The sequence below is a fragment of the Prionailurus viverrinus genome, chromosome D3 (assembly GCF_022837055.1).
Source record: "Prionailurus viverrinus isolate Anna chromosome D3, UM_Priviv_1.0, whole genome shotgun sequence".
Lineage (NCBI taxonomy): Eukaryota > Metazoa > Chordata > Mammalia > Carnivora > Felidae > Prionailurus > Prionailurus viverrinus.
In genome coordinates, this window is record NC_062572.1 from 9,791,592 (window position 1) to 9,805,151 (window position 13,560).

Below are 13,560 nucleotides of genomic sequence, written 5' to 3' on the forward strand. Positions count from 1 at the left end.
AAAAATGTTTCATGGACTCAGCTTTTGGTCTCCTATGTAAGAAATCTTTGTCTAACCCAAGATCACCCAAGATCTCCTCATACAAGTTTTATAGTTTCAGGCTTTACATTTAGGTGTGTGATCCATTTTGATATAATTTTTGTGTAATGCATGAGTATGGATCCACATTAATTTTTTAGCATTTGTGTATCCAGTTCTGGTGCCATTTGTTGAAAAGGCTATCTTTTCTTCGTTGCCTTGCTTTTGAGCCTTTGTCAATGATCAGTTGAATGTACATGTGTGGGTTTAATTTTGGATTATCTGTTCTGTTCCAGTGATCTGCTTGTCTTTAACAAGTACTGTACTGTCTTGATTACTGTGACTTTATAATAATTATATAATTATTTTATAATAATATAAAATAAGGTAGTGTTAGCCAACTTTGTTCTTTGTCATAGTTGTTTTAGCTATTTTAATTTCTTTACATTTCCATATGAACTTAGAGTCAGCTGTTAAATTCTACAAAAAAGTATGTTGGAATTTTGACTAGGATTCTTTTAGAAGTATGGTTCAATGTAGGGGCACTGACACCCAAACAATACCGAACCTTCCGATCCATAAGCAGGCTGTATTGCTCCATTTTTTTTTTGCCTTTAGTTTTTCTTAACAACATTTGTGTAGTTTTCAGTGTATAGGTCTTTCCCATCTTTGTTAGATTTATCCTTACTGTTTTTTGTGCTATTATAAACAGTATTTTCTTTTTCAGGTTTAATTAATTCGCTTTATTTCTCTTGTGTAAGAACACTGTGTGGTGACCATAGCTGGAGCCTGAGTTCTCTGCATGGAGACTCTCTGATGTGGTCAAGATGGTCAGTGAATTCCTGACAGGGAGCCTTGGTGAACACAGTCTCTTTCCAGAGTGTCAGGGGGAAGGCAGCTATAGATCTTGGAGATGACATCGAAGATTGCTTTGGCCAAGTTGCCCCAGGTGACATTGCAGCCCCTGGCCGAGGTGTGGCAGCTGTCATCAACATCTGCCATCAGCAGCTTCATGGGCATGGGGGTCTGGGTGTGCAAGGGAAGCAGACCAGCACAGAGTTGCATCATCCTGTCACTTTCAAGTAATCTGTGGGGTGTGCCAGTATTGTTCCCCCAGGGGTCTCCCTGCCCAGGACAATGGAGAGCTTGGCCAGGATGATGGCCCCATGGTTACCTCTTTGGAACACTTAACACCCAGACCTACATGACTGCTATAGTCCTTGATGGCAACAAGTACCTCAAACCTGATCCACTGGCCAGCGCTGGTCTGCTTTTATACAGGCATAAGGGAATGTCTGTGTCTCCAGGAAAAATACATGATCTCAGATGCCTTGATGGGCAGGAAGAAGAGTTCAGTCTCTTTTAAGGACTTGATCTTCATGTCCTTGACCTAGGCAAATACTGATAAATTGTCGGTTGTAAGAGGGGTAAAAGGTTTTTGACAGTTTGTGTTTTACAGAAGTTGTTGTTGTTGTTGTTGTTGTTGTTGTTGTTTTTAATTATTGACCGCCAGTGTCTACCCTCTTCAGCCTTCCAGCATTCTTTCTCAAGTTGTAGGTCGTTGCTGTGGTTTTCAATAAATTGTCCCCTTTGGTCTGACTCTGACAGGTACTGGAGGCGCAGAGAAGGCATCAGAAGGAGAAATCTGGCATCATACCTACCTCACCAACACCCTACACTTACAACAAGGTAGGGGAAGAGATACTTGCCTTCACCCCTCAGGTGTAGCCCCTCTTCTGTGAGGTGTTTGTGGCTCTTTGGGAATGTGGCTAATTCCATTCTTATCCCTTAATAATATTCCTGCCCCAAAAGCTGGCAGCACCCACACATGCAGAAGAGTACTTGGAATTCAAGTTTTTGTCTGATGAAATATGAAATAAGGTTCTCAGCAATTGAGGTTTTGCAGCAGGAACCAAGGGCGATGGTTGCCTGTAGGTTATTTATTTGGGTAACTGTATTGTCCACTGACCACATTTAAAAGACATGGTTGTCTTGCTTTTTTGAGGTGGAGGCTGTTTCTGAGGATGTTCTATGGCCATTCTTTCTTACCCCAAAATACTGAACTTAGAACAGTGTCTGTGACACACAGCATGTGTTCCTGGTACTATCACAGTTCTCAGTATGTAGTCTAGGCATCAGGATCTCTGCTCTAAAGCACAAGAATATTAGGGCCTTTTAAAACAGGTCCTGGAGTCACTGAGTAGATCAGAAAAAAAAATGATGCTGCTTGGGGACTCATGGCTGAATGTAGATGACAGAGAAGGACTTGGGTGTGGTAAAAAGGCAGTAGGCCAGCTCTTCTTGAGTCCCACACCTTAGAGGGTGCCACGTATTCCTATAGTGTCTGCACACATGTACACATAGACATACGTATGAAAGAACACACAGGGACCTCTGCCACTCATGACCCTGTGCTTCGCACTGTCACTGGCACAGTGTAACCAGAACCCTGAACATTTACTTTCATGATTAACACTCGTCAGTCCCCAAGTAATTACTGCTCCACATCTTGGTCTTACAGACTCAAAACCACAGGCAGCTCTGCTCTTATGGGGTGACGGTTTGAGGGCTGTGCTGATTACGGCATCAGACTCAGAAACTGCTTCCTGCTTCTTAATGCAGGCAGGAAGTGAGGGGTAGAAGCACTCAGATGACATTGATCCACTTGCTAAAATCTCGGCATGAATGCAGTGAATTCTTGTGTGATATATTATTTTCTGGTGCTATTTTTTTCTTCTTTTCCTGTTCCATTTTGTAAACCCTGTGGTGCTCATGAATTAGCATGGGATTCATAAAAATGATGCACTGTACATGAGTAGCATGTTGAAATAATAAACAGCTTTTGAATAATAAACATTGCTTTTGAACGTGTATATAAGTTCGTCTAGAGATAATCTTTATATTGGCAACTAAATGAACACTGAATGCTACATTTGCAAATAATATTTTCACAAAAATATATAATAAGATACAATTAAATTTTTAGAAGTTAAACATATCAACCTCAATTTTATTTTATTTTATTTTTTTTAACGTTTATTTATTTTTGAGACAGAGAGAGACAGAGCATGAACGGGGGTGGGGCAGAGAGAGAGGGAGACACAGAATGGGAAGCAGGCTCCAGGCTCTGAGCCATCAGCCCAGAGCCCGACGTGGTGCTCGAACTCACGGACCATGAGATCGTGATCTGAGCTGAAGTCGGACGCTTAACCAACTGAGCCACCCAGGCGCCCTATCAACCTCAATTTTAAAAAGTAGTATCAGTTTCCTCATGTGGAAAGGGAGGGATTTGAATTATTTTTAAGATTCCTTTCACTTCTATAATTTTTTAATTATGTTCTATAGCATGGGTCATGCCATCTACGAATACCCATTAGTATGATGCCAAAACATGGGTGGGAGTACCTGAGACACCCCATTTTCCAAGCTTTTCTCAGCAGGACGCAGCTGTGGTATGGCGAGAGCATGTGGCCTCAGTGGCAGGCTCCCTGGGCTGCCTCTCTCAGGCAGACACTGCTTTTGTCCTGCAATTCAAGACAGGCTTGAATTGGAGCCTCTGAGGAGCCAGGTTCTGAGGCAGGTAGAGCTGCATTTAACTAAATTAGGAGTGTTTTATTAATGATCATGTTGTGACTATTGCCCATGAAGGCACCTTAACACCTACAGACAAAGTAGTTCGTGGCAATTTTCTTTCTTTCCAAAGATCTTCCCCAAGAATGGTGTATGGTCTGGCGCATGGGTGCAATGAGTCATCAAAGGAATGCTTTTAGACCTCCTGTTCTTCCTCTACTGTCTCTTTCTGATCTGTGTCAAACTGCTTTGGGTTTTGATGAAATGACTTGTGCTATATTATATGGTCAACCTGCCTGTGTCCTAGCTACTTGGTTCCTGTACCCTCAACCTTGCCCAGGTTGACCTAGCACATGTTTCCCAACCAGCTGGTTTATATCTGTTACGTCTGTAGCTGGAGATGAAGTGTCGTACACCTGTACCCAAGGCTCAGCTAGTAGCTTGGGCCTGAGCAATGAGAATAAAATTGACTGTTTATTTCACCCTAGACTGGCCTTGTGTGCTGGTGTGTATATATGTAGCAGTGGTGGCATATAAAACATATGGAGAGAAAGGTTAGTTCCCTTAAGACTTCCTGAAACTTTTCCATTCTCTGTTAAGTGATTTTTGGAGATAGCAGCCTGTGTATTTTAGGGGCTGTCTCTGGGCTGGTCCTGGGGGCTTTATTTTGGGGCTGTACCTCTGCTCATAAGTGACTATTTTCTTTTTCCTTTCAGAGCTGTGACCTGTGGTCCCTAGGGGTGATTATCTACGTGATGTTATGTGGATACCCTCCTTTTTACTCCAAACACCACAGCCGGACTATCCCAAAGGATATGCGGAGAAAGATCATGACAGGCAGTTTTGAGTTCCCAGAAGAAGAGTGGAGCCAGATCTCGGAGATGGCCAAAGATGTTGTGAGGAAGTGAGTCCCCATGCTGCAGGGTGGGGAGGCCAAGGAGGCCTAAGGTGGTGGAGCACAAGGGAAAAGTCATTGGTTTCCCAGGCATGTTCCTTCCTGTTTGCACATCATAGAATTCTCATCCCTGCGGTCTGAGATGAGAGCTCTGCATTTCCACCTTGATGAAAATGGAGCTTTGCTCCCACCTGCTGCGTTCTTAGAATTTGTCCTCAGGGATGTGAACCCAGGTCCCTCGGTAGCTACTGTCTCTGTGAACATTAATTTAGGACCTTAAGTGGTAAGCCCTGTGGTGTGCCCTTCCTGCATGTTAGCCAGTCACGTGGAAAAGACGTGGCATCAGGAACTGAACTCAGGGGCTAAGATGACAATGACACTTTGGCTTTTCATTCTTTGGCTGCTGGGGGTATGCGGCTGATTGTGTAGGCCTCTAGACTCCCCACTGCTGAGATAGATTTAGAAGATTTAGTCCTAGTGAGTGGGTGAGGGAGAGTTGACAGAGTCCTTTGGTAGCTGAAGGACTAGGTAAGAAGTCAGACCTAAATTTGAGGTGTATTTGCCTTTCCTGCCCGCCTGTGTGGGAGGCCCAGTTGCCTGGGATTTGGGCACTCTTCCAGCATTCCTACTGCTTTGTGTTCACTGAGCAATTTTCCCTCTTTTGGTTTCAGTTTCTTCATCTGTAATGCGATGAAGATAGGCATTAACGGGGCAGTCCCCAGGAGCTGTCTCCTGACACCACAGCCATTTCTCTGTGGAGATTACTCCCTTTCAAAAGTGAGCTTATCCCACTGGTTAAGGATCTATGTATATAAAGAGGGACTAGTTTCTAAAATCTGTAAGTAAAACTTCTTAGGAGGGCGGAGGGCAGAGGCAATGTTTACAGCATCATTTGTCTTCCCATGCTTTTTCCACACTGTATTCTCAGCTCCTTAACCAAAACATCAGTATCCTCTAAGTGGTTCTTTGTCAGTTCTGTAGAATATATTTCCTGTCCCTAGAGTGACATTGATTATCTTCTTTCAGCTTCGGGATTCTTTTCTTCCTTTTTCTTTTTTTTTCTTTTCTTTTCTTTTCTTTTCTTTTCTTTTCTTTCTTTTCCCTATGTTTGTTTGTTTTTTTTTGAGGCGGGGGAAGGGGCGGAGTAAGGGGGAGAGAAAAATCCCTAGCAGGCTCCGCACTGTCAATGCAGAGCCTGATGTGGGGCTCACACCCACAAACCGTGAGATCATACATGACCTGAGCTGAAATTAAGAGTCGGATGCTTAACTGACTGAGCCACCCAGGTGCCCCTTGGATTCTTTTCTAAATAATCCTTTCTTTAGAATCTGAAGCTGTTTGTTCAGAATGACCCAGAGGTTGCAGAGAACCTGAAAGAGCAAGTGCACGTGTTGTCCTGACTCTGACATTTATAGTGGGAGGATATGTAGTTGGAAGGAGGGGCTGTAAAAAGCCTAGGACACATGCTGAAGTGAGCTAAGAATTGCATCAGCATGAACAGACAAGATGTAAAGAAGTACGATCAAAATGCAGATGGTACATAGCAATACATTCAGCTTAGGAGGAAATGCCTTCCCCTCTCAGAAACTCTAAATTTTTAGCTTTTGAATGTTTTTGGAATAAAGGGTTCATATGGTTACATCTGTCAGTTTTATCACAAGTAGCAACCTGGATTTTCATTACTGAATGACCCTCTTTGTAGCCACTATCAGCCAAAAGAGCACTTTGAGTCCCATTTGGAAATTGGAGCCTGCTGTCATAAAAAACATGAACGTGGAGATTCAAGTCTCAGGAACTATAAGCTGTATGTGGGCTTATTGAACCTAGAACTCAGTCTGAAGTATCACTGGATTAAGCCTTTTCCTGTCTTTTTTATCTCACTCTGTCTAGTATAGAAAGGACTAGCAAAGGACAACAGTGCCCTCACAACTAGTGGCTAGGGACTAGAACCCCACCCCTTCCTGCAGATGGAAAGCCTAAGCTTGTAGGAGTTTGTAGAAAGTCAGAAGCTGGGGGCGCCTGGGTGGCTCAGTCAGTTAAGCGTCCGACTTCAGCTCAGGTCACGATCTCACGGTCCGTGAGTTCGAGCCCCGCGTTGGGCTCTGGGCTGATGGCTCAGAGCCTGGAGCCTGCTTCCAATTCTGTGTCTCCCTCTCTCTCTGCCCCTCCCCCGTTCATGCTCTGTCTGTCTCTGTCTCTCTCTGTCTCAAAAAAAAAAAAAAAAAAAAAAGTCAGAAGCTGGAGCTGGTAAGAACCAGACCCAGGAACTTCCTGGCCTTCTGGAAGCAACTATGCACAGCACCCTGTTGGCCTTTTCTCCACAGGCTCTTAAAGGTCAAACCAGAGGAAAGACTCACCATCGAGGGCGTGTTGGACCACCCATGGCTCAACTCGACAGAGGCCTTGGATAATGTGCTACCCTCTGCTCAACTGATGATGGATAAGGTTTTGAATGATGCTTACTTTGTTCACCAAAAAGGCTTTGTTGAGAAGGAATGCTGGGACAAAGTTCAGCGAGGGCTCAAAGCGGAGCAATACAGAGAACTCAGTCTTTACCAGAGAGGTGTCCCTGCTTTCCTCAAAGTCAGGATCTGAAATAAAAGCTTCTTTGCATAAAAGACCAGATCAGGGCCCAGTGAATACACACCAAAGGAAAACCCAAATCCTTCATATTTGTGCTGTGGGGTTGAGGGGCACATAGTACTGTGAGACACCCTCCCTTCCCCTGAGGGGTTTAAACAAGACTGGTTGGAAAGACCAATTTACCTGAAACAGGGAGGGAACATTTCAGACATCAGAGCTTTGCATGCTACATTTTCTGTGAATGCTGTGGGAATTCAGAAAAAGAGAACATCTTTGAAGGGGTGTAACTAGGGAAGAGTTCCCAAAGAGAAGGCAACCCTCCCATATTTTAATTACTGCATGGCAGTTTTTAACCGGTTCATGGGTTTAGCCATGAGCTGCCTCAAAGAATATGAGCAGATAGCATAAGTGCCCAAGTGTGGGGAACACCAGGAGCAAACAATTACAGACCGAAGTGCCTGAGTGGGAAAAATCACCTAGCTTATTAATGGGAAGTCCGGGAGACATCTGTGGGAGGGCCAGGCTTTGAAAGTGCACAGAGGAGCTTAAGTCTTAGTAGCGCATAACTGAGGGGCCTTTGTAAATTTGGGGGAAGATATTTGCCACAGGAAAGGTATTTAGGGATGGTCAGCCAGACTTGCAGCCTTGCCAACCTAAGACTTCTGCAGTCATCTGCAAGCTGAGGGGCAACTCTAGGAGCAGAGAAGTAGAGACATATGAATAGACTCAATATTTTCTAAGACAAATTTCTATAGTTTTTGATGACTTAGTAGATATTAAGGGGACAATGGATGTCATACCTAGTGATACCATTGACAAATAGAGGGAAATCAGGAACAAAGCTGGTTTAGGTCAAGGCAAGTCTCTTAGATTTTAGATACTGTTTAGACGGACATGTAAATGAATGAGATGTGTTGTGTGGGACTATAGTGTAGTTGAGAGGTAAAGGCAGTGATGCAGACGGGAGTTTTACCCACTTAGAAGGCACGGGGTTGAAGTATGAGAAAGGGTAAGGGAATAATAGGAAAAAAATTTTCAGTCTTCCCTTAGTTTTGGTGGAGTATGGGAAAGAAAGGGCTGGAAAGAACAGAGTTCTTTGCCATATCTGATTTTGTGTCGTTGTCCTCCTGGTTTAAATATGCCCAGTGGTCCAGAATTGGTTTGATCAGTCCAAAATCCTGAGATAATTTAAATTGGCACATGGGGGTTATAGTGTGACTTTCCTCAAGATCTTGGGATTGAAGAAATAAGATTGCTTTCTGGAGTTACTTTAGACTTAGTGTATAATGAAGCCAAATATGGATATGCAGAATCTTCTTAATGAGAAAGAGTGGCCCCTAGGCCTCTAAGATGGAACTGCAAGGTGACAGACCATATATTCCCATTTTTGAAGAAATAATGGGGTCATGATGTAGGTTGGCTAACTCTGAAGTGCAGAAAAATGGCCACATATATAGATGTTGGATAGTGTCCATCTAAGCCCTGCCTAGGAGATGGAGTCTGAGCTGACAACCTTGAGCTATTCTCATCTTTTTGATTGGGCCATCACTGATAAGGGTGATGTGAGGATCCAGTGGAGTTTAGCCAAGGCCAGCTATTATAGTTCCCTTAAATGAGTTCAAACTCTGCCTGATATAATTGCATGCTTAACAGGGAACTACTTTTTAAAACTATCAAATTTTATTGTTGAAATTCAAATAGTAAATATAAAATAAAAAGCATAAATTCCTTTTCATTCCCCTGGCCTCAGTCTCACCCTTCAGAGATGAGGTAATCTATGGCTTAATGTATCCTTACTGATCTTATTTTGTGGAGACACGCACACACTCACAGTTTGGCCTGTTTAAAAATATAAACATGGGATCATCTTGTTCTTAGAAAGCTTTCTGCTGATTATTTATCTTCCTTAATTGGTCTGCCCATAGTAGGAGCCGGCACTGGTCACAAAGACACAGACTTCAAAAGTTCTAGACTCCATTGACAGTTATTTCTCATTGTAAATTAATTGGCTTATAGATCAGTTTCTGATGATCTACCATGCTTATCGTATGAAGTAGTTGGGGTTCTGAGCCATCAGGGCTGAAATGATTGTCTACACTGTGGGGGCAGTGAATACATGCCACTACAGGAGACTTCTCAGGCAGCAGCTTACCAGCCTTTCCCCTAATGGCCACGAATGCCTCTCTTTACACTTGCTCTTGCCCGTGACTGTGACATAAGTCTTGTTAGCACTTCTTACTTGCATTTCTGTCCACACGCAGGGAAGAAGAGCTAGCTGTTGTATGGCCCTTGGTTTGCCTGGTATTCCCTGGGCTTGCCAATCCGTGGGGAAGAATGCTCTGGCTTATCAAAATTTGTATACTGCCAGCATAACAGTGAAACTACCTTCTTAGTTCTTTGAGCTTCTCCTTCCTACTCTCTTAGATTGGCTCTTTAGGTGCCCTGAAGTGAGTGTGAAAACTGATGACAGTGTTTACATTCAGGCGGTGGTTGCAGGAATCCAGCAGGCTCATGCAGAACAGTTGGCCAACATGAGAATCCAGGATCTGAAAGTCAGCCTCAAACCCCTGCACTCTGTGAACAACCCCATTCTGAGAAAAAGGAAATTACTCGGGTAACTAAGCTTATTTTGTGGATTCTCCATGGTTGGTGTGCCTGAGTGCAGGATTGGGAGAGGTCAGCCAGGGGTCTGCCCTTTTTCTACCTCTTAAGAGGGTGGAAAGGATGGCTTGTGAAATAGCATGAGGAGGTGGAGACACTCTGTAGTTAATCATTTATCTGAAAAATGTGCTGCCTTATCTTTAGAGTAAACAGCTGTGGAGAGTTGGTTTTTGAGGTTTCACCTTGTTATTACCTCTCTCCCAAACTTTTAAAGCACCAAGCCAAAGGACGGTGTTTATATCCACGACCGTGAAAATGGAGCCGAGGATTCAAATGTTGCCTTGGAAAAGCTCCGAGATGTGATTGCTCAGTGTATTCTCCCCCAGGCTGGTAAAGGTCACGCCATTTACCAATGTTCCGTGTGTGTGAGTGTGAGTGTGTGTGTGTGCACGTGCTCACATGCACATGACAGAAGGAGTGGTTTAATTTGAGGCTGTCTGTTTCATCTTTGTGTTGTAAGAAAATAATTATATAAATTATTTAAATTATAAATTTATATAAATTATTATGTAATTTTATATATGTATAAATCTGTGCCCACTAAAAAGAGAAGGCAGTGGGAACTCAGAAAGGTGGTAAGTTTCGTCCCTCTTTTGGTTTTCTGTGAAACTGCTAGTTGACGTATAATTGCCCGCGTCTGGTGCAGCATGCAGTTTTGTGTTTTCTTAGTTTGTTAACGAGGGCACAGGATAGAAGATGGAGAACGGAAAATGGGGACAGGGTCAGGATCAGCTTGTGAAGGTCAGGAACGTTTCCGGAGCCTTTAGAGTACAAGGCCGTCATTAACTTGTGGATATAAAGAGAATACCTCCCAAGTTCAGAAGTGACCCCTGCTGCTACTTGTATCATGGGCAGAGTGTGACTCGTGCATGTCTCCTTTTGAGTGACAGCTTTCTTTTAATACACTCACTGGGGTGTCATGGACTCTCCTCAGCAGATGAATGAGAGGCTTCAAGTAGTAGACCAGAAAACCATCTAGATTTCTTGGGTTTTAAGAGAACTCCCAGCGTGTACCGCGGCTTCCAAAGTAAGAAATGAGCCTAGGACAAAGAGGTGGTCCCCTCAGCCTTGCTCTCCCTTCGTCGTTTGGTCTCTTAGGTTAACCAGGTATTCTTGCTCAGCAGCAGAGTCTGACTCTGCCTGTTTCCCATACCCCAGTGCTAAGACCCTGGGGCCACGAGAGGAGTTGTGTGAGGCTCTCAGAATAAGAGTTCAGAGCCCAGAAGTGGCCTCCATATAAGGTAGGGACTAGTAGTAACAACAGTGTCTGTGAAAGTTTGCCCCTTAACTTTAACTCACCACTTCTCAACAAGCTGGACATCATGTCCTTCCGTCTCTGACACTTCACATCCCGTGATGCCACAGGAAAACGCAACTTCTTCTTCATCTTTATTAATAGGAGAGAATGAAGATGAAAAGCTGAATGAAGTAATGCAGGAGGCTTGGAAGTATAACCGGGAATGCAAACTCCTAAGAGATACTCTGCAAAGCTTCAGTTGGAATGGTAGGAAACTTACTTCTCCCTTTCTCCATGAACGCGGAGAAGTCATTACGTGTGAAACATGGAGGATGTCTGGGGGCTGAGCTGGGGCTGTTTTGAGGGGAAGTGAGGCTAGAAAGTGAGTGGAGTACTCTGGTATGGGGTTAGTCCTGCTTAACTGCAGGCATGGACGTCCAGCCCTCTCACTTGCTTTCCAGAGTTCAGATGAACTTTGTGCTGCAGATTCCACACTGCAGAGCCCCAGTCTCACACCCCTTGGGTACCTTACTGGATCCCTGTTAACAATCTCACTCCAAACATTTGGAGACTGACCTTTTTTTTTTGTGCATTTCAGGTCGTGGATTCACAGATAAAGTGGATCGACTAAAACTGGCAGAAATTGTGAAGCAAGTGATAGAAGAACAAACCATGTCCCATGAATCCCAATAATGACGGCTTCAGACTTTTTTTTTTAACAATTTGAAAAATTATTCTTTAATGTATAAAGTAATTTTTATGTAAATTAATAAATCATAATTTCATTTCCACATTACTTAAAGACGCTGTATAGATTTAAATACAGAACTTACTCATAGTATAGTTCATTTGTTTGTAAGAAAAGCTCAGTTCCTAGAGATATACTATTACTCTAGGACTGTTTTCTCATATGTTTGTAAGATGATAGATGGTATTGTCAACAAGATTGTTTTATTTGTAATAAAGTATACAAAAACCACTTGTCAGTGATAGACAAAGGGCCGACGATACTGACCTGTCTGTTCAGTAAACATTTGAATCAAGTACTGTGGAATCTGGTCTCACTCACCCTGTGTATTTGCTTTCTGCACCATCGGTAGATTAGCTCTGGTGCCAAACAAATTTTTGTGGATCCATATTGCAGACTGCCTGCTGGAACCCACAGGATGCCAACTCCCATGATAGAAGAGGCAAGGAGCTGAGGCCTCATTTCTCTTGTCCCTAATTCCTTAGAGAAAAGTGGTAACATTTCTCTCTTTTTTGGGGTCAGGTCTTTTCAAAGGTATGGGAGGTTTCTTACGTCTAACAAGATTTCGAGTTTATTCTTTTCATGTAGAACCAGAGCTTCATTCTGCTCCTCTAAGGTCCTGCTCAGTCCTCTTCCCTTCCCCACAGGCCTCACCAAGCTCTGTTGCTGCTGCTTCCGTTTTTCTGTTCTCCTGGCCCTTTTTATCAGATAATTTTTCTGAGAAAGTTACATATCATGTAAACTAGACTACTGGATTAGCATCTAAAATGGTCCAGTTTTTTCTTCTAAAGCTGCCCTTTTACTCTCTGATATTTCAGCCTGCGCTTCGTGTTGGCATCCCCAGGCTACGTCTTATTTCGTTCAAGTGCCCTTCATTTTCAGGAAGGGTGGTTTTCGGCCAGAGATCAACTGTTTGAATGGAAAACAAGGCTGGATGCTTTTTTAGTTTTCTGTTGTGCACACGAGCTTCCATAACAAACCGTTATTTGTTTGTGTGTTTGGCAGTTTTTGGCGGGTGCCTGTGTTGGTAAATAGAAGGGCTAACAGGCAAACTCCAATTCATAGAGCAGAGGAAGATGGTCGCAGGTGCAATTCTTCACTTATGTCCTGTCACATTCTCTTTGATCAAAATTGACCTCACAGAGCTCACTTCTTTTCTTATGATTTGTCCACTTTGCTGAGCATGTCCTCAGGATGACATTTGGTTAGTATGCATCACATGTATGGGACTGACTGGAAATACATGATAAAAACACAAAGCATCTTATAAGGATTACCTTGTCATATTGGGTAATAGATACTTTTAACGGTAAGGCTCCCTAATCTTAGGTGACTAATAACTGTTGTAAATGGATACCCTGTAAGGAGAATTCAGTGCTTTTAAATACGGCAAAATCAAAGAGTTAGCAGAGAAAAACAAAATGTTTTCTTATTTATTGACCAGAAGATTTAGCTGAGAGTTGAATTAAGGGTTGAATTAAGTTACTGTTTTTTTAGTGAAATGCAGTCTTACAAATCGCTTACTGCAATCAGGAAAAATGCTGCACTTATTTCTAGAAGAACAGAATGAATGTTCACCTGTTGTTTTTCTCAGGGCAGAGGTATTGGTTGGAGGAAGGATGGCCATAGTTAACTTTGTTACTCTTTTTTTTCAGAGTAAATACTGGTATGCCCAGTCTACCATTAATTTCTCGATTTGTTATTAGGGTACCTTCCAAAGGCTCTGGATGATTTTTTTTTTCCTTTAGCATGTGGTGAATTTTAGGCATGATCTAAAAGGACATCCACAATAGTGCTTCCTTTTACTCTAAGTAACAGTTGCCCACATTTTAGTCACACCGGGCCGAA

General features: G+C 42.9%; 1 protein-coding gene across 2 annotated transcripts in view; it reads left to right on the top strand.

Annotated features, from left to right (window-relative positions):
• MAPKAPK5 (MAPK activated protein kinase 5) overlaps positions 1–11,943 on the top strand; it is a 42,353-nt gene extending 30,410 nt beyond the window's left edge. Inside the window, exons 8-14 of one of the 2 annotated variants that reach the window (XM_047827371.1) lie at positions 1,627–1,707; positions 4,305–4,492; positions 6,808–6,928; positions 9,550–9,680; positions 9,942–10,063; positions 11,127–11,231; positions 11,563–11,943. In XM_047827371.1, the coding sequence (XP_047683327.1) occupies positions 1,627–1,707; positions 4,305–4,492; positions 6,808–6,928; positions 9,550–9,680; positions 9,942–10,063; positions 11,127–11,231; positions 11,563–11,657 (843 nt within the window). In that variant the 3' untranslated portion in view covers positions 11,658–11,943. The remainder of the gene's footprint in view (positions 1–1,626; positions 1,708–4,304; positions 4,493–6,807; positions 6,929–9,549; positions 9,681–9,941; positions 10,064–11,126; positions 11,232–11,562) is intronic. The other variant, XM_047827372.1, reaches the window with a different exon arrangement.
• The last annotated feature ends 1,617 nt before the right edge of the window (positions 11,944–13,560 follow it).